The sequence below is a fragment of the Rhinatrema bivittatum genome, chromosome 15, assembly GCF_901001135.1.
Source record: "Rhinatrema bivittatum chromosome 15, aRhiBiv1.1, whole genome shotgun sequence".
NCBI classification, from domain to species: Eukaryota; Metazoa; Chordata; class Amphibia; order Gymnophiona; family Rhinatrematidae; genus Rhinatrema; species Rhinatrema bivittatum.
Window position 1 is genome coordinate 54,426,010 of NC_042629.1, and position 17,487 is coordinate 54,443,496.

General features: G+C 45.5%; 1 protein-coding gene across 4 annotated transcripts in view; it reads left to right on the forward strand.

The window, feature by feature from the left end:
- Positions 1-17,487, forward strand: part of IGSF21 (immunoglobin superfamily member 21) — a 716,438-nt gene that overhangs the window by 356,500 nt on the left and 342,451 nt on the right. For all 4 annotated transcript variants that reach the window (XM_029579027.1, XM_029579029.1, XM_029579028.1 and 1 more), the window contains one exon: positions 10,721-10,842. In XM_029579027.1, coding sequence (XP_029434887.1) covers positions 10,721-10,842 — 122 coding nt within the window. The remainder of the gene's footprint in view (positions 1-10,720; positions 10,843-17,487) is intronic.

Below are 17,487 nucleotides of genomic sequence, written 5' to 3' on the forward strand. Positions count from 1 at the left end.
GATATTGCCCACCTAGAGGTCTCTGGTGAGACCTCATTTGGAATACTGTGGACCGTTCTGGAGACCGCACCTTCAAAAGGATATAAACAGGATGGAGCCGTTCAGAGGGTGGGTAGTAAAATGTTTAGCTGTCTTTGTTTTAAAGCATATGGAGGTAGACTTAAAGATATAAACATGTTTTACTCTAGAGGAAAAATGAAATAGGGGAGATATGATAGAGACATTTCAATGTCTCAAAGGTTTCCATGCACAGGAGGCAGGCCTCTTTCGACAGAAAATAGGCTCTAGGAAGAGGGGTCGTGGACTGAGGTTGAAAGGGGGTAGGCTCAGGAGTGAGCTTAGGAAATATTTCTTTACAGAGATGGTGGTGGATGTATACAACAGCTTCCTAGTGAAGATGGCAGAGAAAAAACAGTGAATCAAAAAAAGCATGGGATAAATACAGGGGATCTCTAAAGAAGATAAGAATTATAAACCTAAACTAATTGGGCAAATGGGCAGATTAGATGGGCCATATGGTCTTTGTCTGCCATCTTGTTTCTAGAGGGGTGGGGGGGGGGCAAGAACAGAGGGTGGAAATGGGAGACTGGGGAGTCTGTGAAAGATGGGGGAAATAGACTGAGGAAGGGGAGGTGTGAGACTGGGAGATAGGTGAGAAGTTAGGAGGATTGAGAACTGGTCGGGGAGGAGGGGTAAAATTTAGCTATGAGTGGATAGAGAGGAATAAAAGATATATATAAAAAAAGATTAAATAGAAAAATAATGCGAGACACAGAAGCAGGGAAAGAAAGACAGGAGGAGAGAGAAATGGAAAATTGAAAGAATACCCTGGAAAAGAACTTGAGGATTTCTTAATTTTCTTAGCTTTGTGGGAGAACTGCCTCAAGTTACTTTGAAGAAATTTCTGACAGAAATATTGCACATTCCCTCTGATAAGGTTCCATCAATTAGTTGCACTTGTTGTCTTTTCGTTCCTCTCTAACTCAAGAAGTGCCTGCTCATCTTCCATTTGATTTTCTTAATCTGACTGCCCTTCTAGAATCTTCCCCTCAAGAAATTATTGAAGAAGCCACTTTATTGGTTTCCTTCATTAATGGAATGTTACTTTAAAACTGTAAATGTTTCCTTTAATGGTCAGGGGGGTCAAAGTTTTTCCAGATATGGCCAGGATGATGCAAGAAAGAAAAGGGCCTGCTTGGCCCTCCATTAGGAAGTCAGAGCTCATGGAGCCACCTCCTTATTGAGATACAAATGTGATGTAAAATTTCAAACAGATTATTAGGTGTTCCTTACTCCGGAACAGCTCCGTGTTTTTCTGAATTCTGGGCAGTCTTCTGGCTTTCCATCATGTTGGTTTCGAGTGCTTATAATTTGTAATACTGCTGTATTATTCACATATTTTGCTGTTTCTAGTAATAACATCTTTAATGTTTTTCTCCTTTGCTTTCTGCTCCTTCCCCACATATTTGTGGTTATTTCCAAGATCTGAGTTATTTATAGGTAAACGTTTTGTTTAGTTTCTTTGGTTGTGTATTACCACTATTTTTCTGTCTTATATTTGTGATCTCCGTGCAAAGATATGTCTTAGTATTATGAAAAAATTAAATATTATATTAAAAAAATAAAAGAACTTAGGAGAAGAGCAAACAGAGACCAAGGCTAACCCAATCAAAAAATTAAAAGGCACGGACAACAAAGGCAGAAAAGAAAACAGTTTTTAGAGCGTTAAATATATCAGTTTTGGAAATATGCTTTTCTTATATATTTTTGTGTTTTGCTTAGTATAGGAGAAAATACATTTCAGGTTTTTTCTATGATGTTGCACTGCATGTAGAATCTCTTCCTGGGGTTTCTATTTCAATTTGTCTAATTTGTGGTCCCTTATTCTGTATTATACATGTGACAGACCTGAGGGATTCTGCTAGCATGTAGCATTTGTGTAGGAATCTATAGCTGTCTGGTTTGTAGGTGTATTAGGGCCTGTAATAATGTTTTCAGTGCTGCCCTTTCATAAGTTTGTTCATTGCTGTTTGAGTCCTGGGAGTTAGTGCTGTTATGTTATGGTAAGTTTGCTACATAGGTTCTGAGTGGGTGGATTTGTGTTTTTTTTTTTTTTTTTTATTTCAGGGTTTGATGTTACTTTACAAAGTGACAGTGGAATGTGTTTTGTTTTGCTCTTACTAAGGTGTTACCTCCTTCAGATCAGGGTTTAATGTTTTCCAGGCCCAATACTCTAATCCTTTATGCTAACCAGCCCAAAGGGAAAGGCATGGTTGGTTAACAGGGGAATTTCCTGCCCCAACCCCGAGTGATAGCACAATCCCACCCCCTGATGACAACACCCACCTCCCACTCCTGAGGGTCAGCATAACCCCCCCAAGTGATAGCACCTACTCTCCCTGAATTCTCTCTGCCTCTCTTCTCCCCAGTTACAGTACACACACCACATAGCGGCCTCTCATCCTCCAGTGACAGCACCCCCACCCAACCGAGGAAAGGCTGAAGAGGTTAGGGCTGTTCAGCTTGGAGAAGAGACGGCTGAGGGGGGATATGATAGAGGTCTAGTAAGACTCTGTTACTATTGTTTATGTTACACACTGTTCCTTGTAAAGGCTTTGCCTATATATTTTTGGTTTGTAAGTTATCTGTAAACCGGCACGATGTGCAAACGGCTGTTGGTATATAAAATTAAATAAATAAATAAATAAAAAAAAGATCATGAGAGGTCTTGAACGAGTAGATGTGACTCGGTTATTTACACTTTCGAATAATAGAAGGACTAGGGGGCATTCCATGAAGTTAGCAAGTAGCACATTTAAGACTAATCGGAGAAAATTCTTTTTCACTCAACGCACAATAAAGCTCTGGCATTTGTTGCCAGAGGATGTGGTTAGTGCAGTTAGTGTAGCTGGGTTCAAAAAAGGTTTGGATAAGTTCTTGGAGGAGAAGTCCATTAATGGCTATTAATCAATTATACTTAGGGAATAGCCACTGCTATTAATTGCATCAGTAGCATGGGATCTTCTTAGTGTTTGGGTAATTGCCAAGTTCTTGTGGCCTGGTTTTGGCCTCTGTTGGAAACAGGATGCTGGGCTTGATGGACCCTTGGTCTGACCCAGCATGGCAATTTCTTATGTTCTTATGACACCCTACCCACCCCTCCCATCAAGAAGCCCTAACCTCATGATCCTCCTGCCACTCCTCCAGAATGAAGGCTTACTATTCTGGAGGGTCCTGCTGTTCACAAAATAATTATACAGACACAAAGCAAGTTTGGAAAACTAGTTTTAGTACACACATTTCTATTTAATATGCAAAATTTTTCAAATTTATGCCAAACTGCAGCACAATTTCAGAGGCTTTACTGAGGAATTTTCTAAGTCTTACCTTAATCTACTTCTGGGAAACTAGGGTTTGTGATAATAGCGTGTAACAGAATTCTACCCAAGAAAATAGGTATTTGTGGTAATACAATACATCAGCAGAGTCCTGTCCCCGGTATAAGTACATCCAGTATAACAGCAGATGCTAGTATCAGTGGGACAGAACGGAGGACCCCAGCTGGCAGACTAATCCCGGCTTTATTGCCTCTATAGTCTCTGTCTCCCCTACCCCTGTTCTGCTTATGATACTTTTGAGGAAAGAAATTGAAAAGAGCTTTGAGGCATTAAGACAGTTTGATTCATTTTAGCTTCATATTTCTTTTTTTTTTATATACTTTAAAGGGCGCAATCCGCCACCTTTGGAACTCTGTGCCATGAGCAGGGGTGCAAATAGATTTTACGGTAATTCTTAACTGTAGTGGCTTGACGCCCATCCCCGACTTTGCCCCCATGGGAAGACTGAATGGGGCAATTGACCTTTGCCTGCCATCATTTACAATATGGGAATAAATGTTAACAAATAAAACAATATATATATATAAGGTGATACCTTATAGGTTCTGTTCTGATCCGAGGAAGAGAGGATTAGATCCAGAAATCTAGTGAAGAAAACTAGTGGGTCCAATGAAAAGGTGTCTCCTTCTATACACTTGCAGCTCCCAATCCTCAACAGCCCGGTGCATCCTGATCTGAGTTTTGCACAGATTGCTTCAAAGCAAGCCTTGAAACACCAGGACGGCATCAGCTGCTCTTCGGATTCTGAAGCCAGGTGCTTAAGAGCTGTTCCTTCCCCTGCTAGTAATTCTGTGTTAAGTGTGGAATGTTTCTTTATTTTTATAACAACTTTATATCAGCCCCATTATTTTCCTTCTTATGCAAGTGACTCACATCCTAAAAGCCTGCCATTCATTATTACTATTAGCATATATCTGGTGCACCCAGCACTGCACAGAGACACATAATGGATGATCTTTAGTCTTTGGAGCTTACAAAGACTAGAAAGACAGAGGAAAAACAGGAAAGAAGTTTTGAGTTTGCAAGGCCATGGCTAAGGAAGGTGACTTGTTAGTGGGCTTAAATAGCAAGAAGCTTTTAATTAAGTAAAGTGATAAAGAATGGAGTTAACCTAACCTTGTGCAAAGCTGTAGCTTCTGGGCACCCCACCCCTCCCACTCTTGACCACACAGAGGGCACAGTAAGGTAAATCATGTTCCTTTATTGAGTGGAAGAAACAGCCACAGCCAATTAACATTACTTTAAACATTAACAATCAGCAATACTTGAACAAGCTCAACATTTGGCAATACCTCTAGCCTATGCCCCCACCGGTAAATTTACATGCTCTTACCCACCCCTCTATTTGTTGGAGGCGGCAGCCCACCAGTCTTCTGCTCCGTGAAGGTGGTACGACATTGGCATCCCACTCCGTGAAGGTGGAACACCCGCCACTGGCATCCCGCTCCATGTATGCCCATGTAGCTACTGCCGCTCCGTGCAGTGTTCTGCCGCCTCATCCCACCTCTGGCCTTGCGGACCCCGGTTATTGCTTATGCCAAGTCTTCATTGGGCCACCCCCAGACCGGCCATTATCTCGGTCTGCGCCTTGCTTTGCGTATAGCCATCCCCACGCTTTTCCCCCTATGCAAAGTCATTGGTGCTCCACGCCTCCCCTTCCCCCTCCCCCGACACCAAAAACCTCCCCCCCTATGCAGCGACAAATCTCCTTATGTACTGGTGAGGGCCCTGCCAAAGTAGGAAACAGTAACACCTTATTTGTTTCCTACCCCCACTAATCAGCTAGCGCTGCTGTGGCCGTTTGCAGGGAGAGGATGAAGATATCTACGCCCACATCGGATAGGTGAACCCCCATCTGGCCTATACATGCCCGCACAGGTGGGCGAAATATCGGCATGTCTGTGACCCCCTATCGCCCTCACCCAGCTACCCACTTCCTTATTTAATTTACGCCTGCATTTCTCGATGCCTTTATGTGACTTCGCACCTCTCCGTACCAATCGAGGGATAATGTGAGACCAAACCAATACCACAGATGGCCAAAGAGCCTTAACTGCAGTCAAATCCTTCTTGATGGCAATTATGAAGTCAATGTTTTTGACTGAGACTGAATCATTACCTCCTAAATGAAAGATGATGATAATGCCTGGCCGTGGAAGTTGCGTGGTGTATTGCAGGATGGATGGCATTAGTTGGACCCACCTCATCCCTCGGTTGCCTAACCGGAATATGCTGGCCTTGCTGTGAGGTATTGCCCATCTGATCACTGGAGGTATTTTTTTTTTTTGGCTCTGTGAGCCCAATAAATGTACGAGTGCCCCAGGATCCATATCACCTTCATGACCGCCACTGAAGAGTCTATGATAGATAAGAATAAGAACGGTTATGGGGAACTGGATAGGTGGCGATGTGCCTTGGTAAGTTTTTGTTTTTTTTTTGTTGTTTTTTTTTTCTAGGGAACCTGTCTTATGGGCCGTATGTATGCCTTGTATTTACTGGATTTCCGGTCTGCAAATGAGCCCCCCCCCCCCCCACCCTGACCTACTCCCTAATGTACCCGAGCTCTGAGACTCTGCCTTCCTTGTCTCGTTGGCTCCTGCTCGGGCGTGGCAGAGCGCTCTGGCCTGCACCGTACAGTGGCAGTCAGGATGGCAAGGTCTGGCTGAAGAGGAGCCGAAGAAGGGAGCCCCCCTCTCCTTTCTGTAATCCTGTGCTGAGCCTCCATGCGTGTAATGCCACAGGTCCCTTATTAGCCGATGCCGTGCCTTGTCCTCCCATGTGGTTCCTCTATGTTTAATTTGGACCATTCAGGGCTCCGTAGATGCAGAGCACTGCACGGTTCCAACAAAACATCACTGAGCCACATGGGAAGGGGACAGGTTTGAGCCCCCCCTGCTCTAACTACTGGGATTCCAGGGAATCCTCAAATTGGGCTGGCTGCTTGGTGCCCCAGACTAGGGATAAGCCTTCAAGGGTGGCAAGTGGCATGTCCTACCCCTAGTCCCTCACTCAAAAGGGGCCCTACACTCAGTGCTTTGCATGTAAAACAAACACACACACACATGTGGGTCCAAGGCAGTAACAGGATGTGTGGGGGGAAAGGCATGGTGCATCCTCTTTCAGGCCGTGACTTCTGTTCTGCCATCCATCCTCTCTGACATCGTGTGCCCCTCGCCTCCAACTTAGAGGCCTGTGCTAACACACTTGTCCCTGATCCTATGCTTTTCTACAGCCTGCCCTGTGATCAGAAGTTACTCTGAAAAACACAAAACACTTCGCACGTTCCTTAACATTTAGAGATCAATTTCACACTCCCAGCACAGATTGGACACCTAAAAATCACTCACAATTCAGAAAACTTTCAAAATATTTTCCCTTACTGCAGTTAGGAGGACACTGGGGTCTCGGTAGATGGACTGTGAGCTCAGCTGTAGGTAAAATAGCATTGGTAGCTGTGCTGGGGGCCGGTGTCACCTTGCTTCTTATCAGGCAACAATCAGCAGCAGATGATTTCTGCATTTTTATGATCTGTTTCCACAAAGGTGGCGCAGTAGAGCTATTTAAAAGGGTTCACGTTTGCTCGCTAGCCACAGGCACAGCCCTGCTTCTGATACGTTTTCATATTTAATGCTTGCCTTTTATGAAAGGGTCAGGAGGAGTAACTGTCGGATCCTTTCTGCCTTCTCCCACATGCCTTGAAGCATGCAGTATAAGCCTGTAGAGAGCAGAAGTAAGAGGTGAGAAGAGCTTTCTATGATATAGTTCACTTTCCCAATGTGGGTGGTGATAGTAGATGTTGTGACCAAATTCCTGGGGTCAAGCCAGCAGTGTCACAGCCTAAGGCAGAGCCCCCTGTAGGAATACGAAACTGCTGGGGATGTTCAGGGCAGAGTCTTGCATAGTGGATGGGGCAGAGGTGGCCCAAACAAGGCTGCATTTCCACCTGTCCCCGCCCTAGCTGTTCCTGACTTGCTCTGTTGTCAGATGTTGGGGGCGTTGTTGGGTGCGCATTAAGGAAGGAGGGAGGGATTTGACCAATCCTTAATCCTGGGTAAGGGAAAGGTGTCGTTTTCCATCTGAGGTGCCAGCATTATTCCTCACTAGGAAAAATATGGTAGATTGCATGGATGGGGAAAAGGTCTCTTGTTTTGTTTACAGGTTTTAGCCTTCCATGACAGACAAGTCGTCATTTGCTCATTCTGTTCTGACCTAAGGAAGGGAGTAATAGCTCCCAAAATACATTTGTTAGTCCAATGGAAAAACAGAAAATACCATCATTCCTCATAAAACATCAAACAATAAAATCAAGAACTATAAAACATCACACTAGGAAAATCATACTAAAAATATATATTTCAAAACTGCTGATGAATAGAACCTCCAGTAATTTAACTCAGGGAAATTTTCAAAAATTTGTATATAACACCAATAAAATATTTCAAAAAGAGCAGACATCAAATAATATTCAATAATTAAAACTAATAAGGATTTTAAAAAGCCCCTGCTGTCCATACGTGGGAGCTCTTGATTTCCAGTCACCCTGATATTGTCGAGGATTAGGAGGTTATCCTCTCACTCTCACACATACTCACATGTCCATTCTCTCTCACACATACACTGTCACATACATACACATTCATGCTCTTATATCCACCATAACCTCTCGCTTTCACTGACACTGACACACTCTCAGGCTCTAAGTTACTCTCTCCCCCTCCACATACAAACTCTTATTCCCTTGGATTTTCTCATACACACACTCATGCTCTCACACTCACTGGCTCCCTCACATATACACAAACACACACACCCAGGCAAGCTCTCAGTCATTCTCACACACACACACACACACACACACCCACCCCCAGGCAGAGTCCCATTCATACACATGCACACACTAAAGGCAGACCCCCTTCTCTTTCTTTTGCCAGCAACCTTGGAACTCCTCTCATTCCTCTTCTGCCACTGTCACTGCTGCCACATGGCTATTGGGGAGGTGCCGATTGCTGCTAGAGACACTGAAGCCCATTCTGCTGCCTCCTCTGTGCAGGCCCTGTGGGCTTCCACTTTCTCCATGCTGATCTCGTACATTGTGAGATCCGCATAGAGAAAGTGCTATTCTTGCACATTCCCAAAGATTACATGTGCAAATCACTAAAGTAATTTCTTTTTTTTTTACCTTTGCTGTCTGATCTTAGTTTTCTAATCGGTTGGTCACAGGCTTTTTTTTTTCCACCTTCCCATTCTTATTTTTTGCCAATTCCTTTTATATTGTCTTTTTTTCTGTTTCTTTTCTCTCCGCCTTCTTCCCTCAAACAGTCAGGTTCTCATTCTCACATGCATTTCTCTCTCTCTCTCACACACACAGGCTCTCACTGTCACATGCTCTCTCTCATACAATCATTCATACACACACTCTCACTGGCACATGCTGTCTGACGCTCACACACAGGCTCTCTCTTACTCCCACATGCTGTCTTGCTCAAGCACAGGCTCTCACCGTCACACGCTGTCTCTCTCACACAGAGGCTCTCACATGCTGTCTTTGCAAACATTCAGGTCCTCACTCACACACAATCGCTCAACTCATCTCATACGCGCAAACACACACTCTCTACAGACCCTCAGCCTCTCTCATCTCTGGGGCTCCTCTTCACGGGTCGCTGCAGGATGGGCTCTGCGGCGGCCCTGATCTTCTCGGGCCGCGACGGCCCTGCTACCGGGCCTCTTCCTCTTCTCGGGCCGCTGCAACTTGGGATTCGCGGCGGCCCATAAGCGCTGCTCCTCTTCTGCACGTGCTAATGCTCCTCCTCCTTCCTGCCCCCCAGCTCCGGCAACGTTTACTTCCGGGGCCGCACAGGCAGGAAGAAGGAGCATCAGTGCATTTAAACACTATCTTTTACTTCGGGTCATGGTGACGTGAGCCTCACCACTGCCCTGCCCATCTGCCTGTTGCAGCGCTGCATGAGCCTCCCTGCGCCCGGGGGCATTGGCTCCCCTCGGGATACCACTGCTTGCGGCGCCCCAGGCCTAGTGCTTCCACCGGCCCTGCCCGCAGGTTTCTCTTTGGGCCGGGAAGTTTAAAAAAAAAAAAAAAAATTGCGTGATGGGAGCGACCGGCCCACCAGGGGAAGCCCGATCTCCCAATCCGCCCCTGTAAAGCAGCATTTAACCCGTGGAAATGGGCTGGTTGAGAACTGCCCACCCTCCGTGCTGGTGAAAGCACACGTGCTGTTCCACAACGCACAGATGTTTTACCCACGAACAGCAGAGGCATTCCTGGGGTTGGGTTTAGGGCAGGTAAGCCAACGATGCGCTTAGTTTTGCCCAGAAAAAGCAGTCACAAATTTCTGAGAGAAACTTTCCTGTAACAATAATCAAAGCACAACTACCTGCGGAGCTTTGCTTTGATTATTGGTGCACACCTGGCAGGTAAAAAGTAGCCACAGAGTTTGCACTAACATGGGCAGTTGGATTATTGCCCCCTGTGTGTTTCAGAGCATACTTCAATGAGGCTGAGCAGAGATTCTCATCTTGATTGCACGGGCATCACACGCCAGAAGCATGTTCTGTGCGTTTCCTTCACCCTATGCCAGATGTTTCTTGCATCATTAAAGTGACTTTGCCTGTCTGAAATGGGATGGTGAGCCTCATACATATTATAATGAAGCCAGTAATGACAGACTCCTCTGTCTCCAATGTAAACCGGTGTGATATGTCCGATTAACATCGGTATAGAAAAACAAATAAATTAAATTATGCACTGGAGAATGAGGGCAGGCCCTATAACCACACCTAGGGAGGGGGTTTATTACAGGTTTTCAATTGGCATGGAGCCTCTCTCTACCCTATTTCAAACTCAAGCTACAATTTAAAAGTTTACACCCCTAAGCCAGGGAATAAACTGAGAGAAGGTAACGCAACAATTAAGAAACAGATCTGGGCAAGGTACAGAAACACTGCAAGAAACAGATGCATGACAGCCCCTGCCATTAGCAGGACTGGCTCGGAAAATGAATCTCCCCTAAGGTTAAGAAATAAGTTTGAGAAGAGAAATGCAGAGCACCTATTTTTCAGGAGTGAGAGAACAGCCTTTAGAAAGCAGTGTTGCTTTAGTAAGGTGGCCAAATAGCTCCATATTATAAAGGAGAAGCTAATCTTGGACAGGTTTTAATTACATTGCATCCATGGCCTTGTAGTACCAAGACCATGAGATGCAGTGGGGGTAGAACCAGACAAATTTGACTTTCCTTTTGAAACGTGATGCTTAGCTTTTAAAGTATCTCGAAGACAAACTGATGTATGTGTTCTTTTATTGCCAGGTAACAGATGGTGGTACCATCAAACAGAAAATCTTCACTTTTGATGCCATGTTTTCTACAAACTACTCTCACATGGAGAACTACCGAAAGAGGGAGGACTTGCTCTACCAGTCTACTGTCCGGTAAGGCTCCAAACTTTAGCTGTCTGTTGTGAGTGCCAGGGCTTGTACCAACTTTCTCCTATCAGGAATAAATCCGTTCTGGGAGATGAAATTCTGTTGTGAGTAGATAACTAAAGGACTCCTAAGATGTTTTCCCCATTCTGCGTCTATGGCAAAACCAACTTTTTGACTGAAGGTCTTGTAAGGCATGCGACTAAAGGGTTACTTTTCAAACAGCCCCATGACCTGGTAGGATACCTGCCTAATTTGAGGTGGTTAGCGTAACACAAATAAATATTCAGCCGACCCTAGCTGGCTATAGGTTTTCAGCCAAATATTTTCGTCTAATTCTAGCCTGTCAGAATTTGGCTGGATTTACTATGGCTATTTTCCCATGCTCAGTTTAGCTGGTTAGTGCTGAAAATCAAGCACTAACTGGCTAAGTCCTCTTTAAAAGAAAAAAAAAAAGCCCCTGAGGCTTCCTAACCCTCTCCCTCCTACCATCCTTAAAAATATATTTTTAAAAATGTCCTCATGCTGCAACCTTTTCCCCTCCCCCTCTACTCATCTTAAAAAGTAAAAATGTCCTTGTGTGCTGACGGCCCCTCTCCTTCCTATCCTCTGCCATTCTATAAATTCAGAGTTGTCCCCAACTATAACTGTTGGTTGGCAACGCACCAGGGGATGGATGAAAAGCTTTGCAGACATCCATGGTATTAGTGTTACATGTTGGACTAGAAACGATTCTCGGTATTTCTGTACATTAGCCCAAGTGTGGGGTTTTTTGTTTTTTTTTTAAAGTATATGGTACAGCGCTACAAACAGTCAATCTATGATCGTTCTTCTGAATGTTTATTGTGCACTGAATTGGAAAACGGAGTCTTCTGTGTTCATCTGCTCAGTTCTGTGACTCATTTCTTGCCCAATTGGCTGAAAGTCCTGAAATCTGTTGACACACGAAATTTGTGATCATCTTTCAACCAAAAAAAAAAAAAAAAGCAATTGAATGATCCAGGCTGCTACTGACTGATCAGCCATCTCTCACTCGAATTGAAACTAATGGGAGAGGTTTCTCTACAATTGTTTGAACTTTGATGACCTTCCGTTCTCCGGCAAACAGGATGAATTCTGGCCAGGCTATTCCAGTGTTGATCAGCATACCTGGGAGCTTTTTGAGTTGTGGTCAAACTATTATTATTGCTGATTAGCAGGGGGGAGAGGATAGGAATAGTGCGTAACAGTTTTTCTTCGCCATCACCTCCTACTAATCCGCACCATCCTATTTCCCCCCACCTGGGATGAACCCCAGCATTCTTGCCCTTCCTGACCACAGCACTGTCTTTGATTCCCCCCCCCTCCCCCAAAATAAGACACAGATCCCTGACTTGTGTTACCCTCCCTCTGCTCTCAGTTGAGTGAGTCCCAGGTCCTGGAATCAAAGCTGCAGACGGTGCTTTGTGTGTTGCAGCCCCTCTCCAGTTTCTGCATACATGCTGCCTGCTGTGTGTGTTCCAGAATCGCCCCCCTCATCCTGTTCCCTGCAAGCTTATCAAGGAAGGGACAGTGGCTGGATCTTTAAAAAGAGAGGCCCAGACCTTTTGAGTTTTTCTCCAGGCAAACCAGCAATTGTTGCAAATTCCTTGAGTCTCTGGGGGGAAACCCAGAGAGTTCCCATGTATGTTGATCAGGTACCTTGCCTCAATGTAGCAAAAATATGGAACTATTTTCATTGACCTGTCTGCAGCATGTGATGCAATAAAACATTGTGACCTTATTCTAAAAATACCCAATAAGAATCTGGTATGTTTCCTCCAAGAGCTCATCTCTAACTATTGCTTCATTCTGCATATTGGTAAAGACAAATATAGTCACTAGCTGAAGAATGGTGACCCTCTGTGACCAGACCTTGTACAGTTTCTTTTTAATATATATACCTTGGTTGTTCTTACATCTTCCAAGCACTATGATTGTGCTGATATTATCCTACTACAAATACAGATTTAAAGAAACTTGAGTAGATTCTGGCTGATGATCTGAATTTACAGGCGAATTTTCAAAGGAGTTATGCATGTAAATTTAACATACTGTTATAGCAATTTTCAAAAGCCGTTTACAGGTGTTAAGCACACTTAATGCGGGTAAAACCTATTGACTATTCAATGGCATATATTGTAGCCATTTTCAAAAGCCCACTTACGTGATCAAAGTGCGTTTACACGTGTAAAACCCAGTTTTAAATGTGTAAATGCTTTTGAAAATGAGGCCCTTAATGAGTAACTGCTTGCAGAGCTGGAAGCCAGACTGGCCCTGCAGCTGGAAGGAGCCCTGTGGAGGCATCCACACAGACCTAAAACCAGGCTACTCGAAACAGCTGGATCCTGTGTGGAGCTGGCAGCAGAAGGAGAAAAGGGAACAGCAGATTCTCACGTGACGTTGCTGATGGCAGCAGGAGGGGAAGTAAGAGACAGCTCTCTCACAGCAGGAGGAAGTGACAGCAGCAGTGGCAGGAAGATCCAGAAATGTTCCTCTCCCTTGCTTCTCTGTTCTCTGGGCTTGTAGCAGGGCTGTAAGGTTCACAGGAAGAAGCTCTACTGAATTGCTGCTGTTTCCCCTCCTCCTGCTGCTGATTAATGGGCGTGAACAGTTAGAGCAAGGGGAGTGAAGTGTGAGGGAGTGTGGGATGGATGAGAGAGGTGAGAGCTAAGAGGAGGTGAGAATGGCAAGAGTGAGGGCAGGGGGTTAGAGATATACCTAATGAGATCATGAAATTCAGGCCCCATTCCAACCTAAAGACAGTTCTAGTTTCTATACCTACAGGGTAGACAGCAATTTGAAACATGTGTCTTATGTCTTGATGTATCTGCTCAATTCCCACCTGTCAGGAGCAGTCAGGTGGTAGGCAACTGAAAGGCTGGGTAACACCAGAACTCGCGAGAATCCAAGGAACAGTGGTCCAGAGGTCCTGAGGCTTCGGAGTGAGTTTGTTTATTTAGATTTATATTCCGCTTTTCGCACTTTTTTCAGCTCTTCAAAGTGGATTACATTCAGGTACCGTAGGTATTTTCCTATCCCCAGAGGGCTTACAATCTAAGTTTCTACCTGAGGCAATGGAGGGTAAAGTGACTTGCCCAAGGTCACAAGGAGCGACAGCGGGACTCGAACCCTGGTCTCCTGGTTCATAGCCTGCTGCTCTAACCACAGTGGGTTCTCCTAGCAAGAGGGCTCTGTTGCAGTTCACGAGGCAAGAGCATGGAGAGGGCCCGCCATTGAGCAGCCTGGAACGTAGGCCTGAGGTCTAGGCGGCCAATCACAGGAGGAGCAGGAATCAGGATTGAAGTTCCAGGATTCTGCCTGCCCAATAGCAAGGAAGGCATTAAAGACTCTTAGCCAATTGCACCAGTGGGGGAGCCTTTCCTTTCCTCTTACATCTGCGGCTAACTTAGTGATCCTACAGGAGTGTGGATGGCCTGCTGATCAAGCACCACCCTGGTCTGACTCTTCAGAGCTACTGGTTTCTAGCTGGGCCTGACCACTACCCTTTAGTCCCTGGAAGGGCATGTAGGCAGTCACACCTGCTGTGATAAATAAGATGGTCTGCATAGATTATTATAATTCAGTCTGTTTGATAACCCCAAAAAGCATTTCCAAGGGTTGCAGTAGACACAAGGCAGTTGAGATTTCTTACTAACTTCAGCGATAGAGACCACATAGCACCTGAGATCTGCATTTGTTGTTGGGTATACTATCATAACCAACTCAAACTTCTTATGTTAGTTTTTAAAGCATTGTATGATCTGTGCTCAGAATATTTGAAGGACAGTTGGTTCTTCATGACCCCAAGGCATGTGATGAGGTCTTCCAAAGAACTGTTACTGTCCATCTCAACAGTGGGACAAGCAAAACTGACAAGGATGTGGGAAAGGGGCTTTTTCAGTAGCCGCTCCACAACTGTGGGATGAGCAGCCTTTAGATTAGGCTAGCTTCTATTTTCAATGTAGGTGCAGTACCAAAACCTGGCTCAACAGACAGGTTTTCAATTGACTAGTTTAAGACAGTTTATTAGTCTATGAACATTTTGTATCGTGTTGTTTCATTGGAGGGAGGTTGTCACATCATTTTGTTGGGGCTATTTCATTTTTTTTTTAATCGTTTTTTTTTATTTCGGCAAATAGCGTGCACCATTTACAAACAGCACAGTATTCAGAAAAGGTGCACACTAAAACCAAAAAAAGAAATTTGTATTTTGTCTGTTTTCTAGTGCTTCTTTTTAAAAATGATATGAAATGATAAACAATGTCATTGACATTGTCTTTTCAAATCCCTCTTTATGAATAGTGTATTCAGATGCAAACAATTGCTTACAATGTTTTACAGCTTTTTAATTTTAGTTAATATATGTTTACTGTATTTTGTGCTATATATTTTAAAGCCTATTGTGCATTGCTTTCTGCCAACTGGAAAAAAGATCTAGAAATACAATAAAATAACTAGAAGCTGTTGTATTTCTTTATTAGTGACATCTCCTCTCCTCTGACATTTTAATTTTTTACAATTTTTATTAATCTACCTTATAAATGGCCTGTGACCGACGGCCCGCAAATGCGCAGTAGAGACCAGCTCTACCGCGCATGTGCGGGCGAGCACGTCGCTCTGAGCCAGCGTCAGAAAAAAAGAAAAAACAATGGCGGCGTCCAGTGGCAGCGGCAGCGGCGTTGGGTGGCGGCGTCCAGTGGCAGCGGCGGCGGCGTTGGGTGGTGGCGGCGTCCGGTGGTAGCGGCGGCGGGAGGCAGCGGCGGCGGCGTCCGGTGGTAGCGGCGGCGGCGTCCAGCGGTGGCGGCGTCCAGCGGCGGCGGGTGGCGGTGGCGTCCGGTGGCAGCGGGCGGCGGCGCAGCGAGGGAGGAGAGAGAGAAGGAGGGACTGACAGAGGGAGGGACTGAGTGAGAGGGGAGGAGAGAGAGGGAGTGGGAGTGAGTGGGAGGGAGTGAGTGGGACGGAGGGAGAGGGGGGGACTGAGTGAGGGGGGAGGGAGATAGAGAGGGAGTGGGACTGAGGGAGAGGGGAAGGGAGTGGGACTGAGGGAGAGTGAGAGGGAGGGAGAGAGGGGGGAGGGAGTGAGACTGGGAGGGAGGGACTGAGTGAGAGGAGAGGGAGGAGTGGGTGGGAGGTAGGGGGTGGAGGGGAGAGAGAATGAGGGGGAGGTGAGAGACAGAGGGATGTAGCCCTTTTTAACGGCTTAACGGCGGTGGCAGCGAGGGAGGAGAGAGAGTGAGGGACTGAGTGAGAGGGGAGGAGAGAGAGGGAGTGGGACTGAGTGAGAGGGAGTGGGACGGAAGGAGTGGGACTGAGGGAGAGTGAGTGGGACTGAGAGAAGGAGGGAGGGAGTGGGACTGAGGGAGAGTAGGAGGGAGGAGTGGGACTGAGGGAGAGTGAGAGGGAGGGAGAGAGGGGGGAGGGAGGGAGTGAGACTGAGTGGGAGGGAGGGACTGAGTGGGAGGAGTGGGTGGAGAGGGAGGGAGGTAGGGGTGGAGGGAGTGGGATGAGGGAGAGTGAGAGGGAGGGAGGGACTGAGTGGGTGAGGAGGGAGGGAGGGTAGGGGGTGGAGGGGAGAGAGAATGAGTGGGGAGGTGAGAGAGACAGAGGATGTAGCCCGTTTTAACGGGCTAACGGCTTGGTTTAATTTATATTCTGTATTTTGCATCTGGTCAACCACTTTAAAGTGGATTACATTCAGGTATTTCCTGTCCCCAGAGTTTTTTGTAATCTGAGCCCTGTTACTAGGCATATTTTTCATAGACATAAAAACGGGAGAACACCCTTTAGTAAATAAACTCTCTTCCATTGTTACCTGATGCAATAGCGGGTGAAATAACTTGCCCAAGGGTATCAGTGGGATTCTAAACCCTGGCTTGTAGCCTGCTGCTCTAACCACTAAATTACTGCATAATTCCACTGTCTCATATGTTATGCTGAGATTTGTCCTGGTCACTGCTTACATCAGGTCATTGACTTGGACTCCTCAGGCAGACAGTGCCTTCAGTCGCAGCATGCACTCACCACTCACTGCACCACTTGTTCTCTGTCTTTTAGGACTGCTGTCTGGATGCCTGGACTGGCTTTTTATGGAAGGAGTGAAGGGACTCTCTGGAATTTAGGCACAATGACTTTATTGCAGATCATTCCACAAGCCCACAAAGCTATGATCTTAATACATTCTGCTGCATTTTGGTACTATCATGGTCCTTGCGCGTGTTTTTTTTCAGCAGCTTAATACTGTCTTGGTCCATAGAATGGTTCCCCTCATATCCTAGTGCTGTCTTAGTTCATGGTTGTGATTCTCCTGTATCATGGCAGTGATATGGTACGTTGTCATGGTTTTTGTGTACACTGGTGCTGAGGTGATCCTTGGACATAGTTCCCCATATCTTAGTGATGGAGGAGAACCCCGGCTAAGCCATTATTTGATCTTCATTGGCTTCCAGTCAGTTCCAGATGTAAATTTAAAAATCTGTTGAGAGGTGAAGGTTCCCCACAGCTACATAACCATTTAACTTGGTATAAACCCAATTGTCCTCTGAGATCAGTGTTAGGGCATCTTCTGAAAGCTCAGGATGTTAGATTGTTTAGGTATTCTCGCTTGAGAGTAAAATCTTTTTCAGGAATGATTCC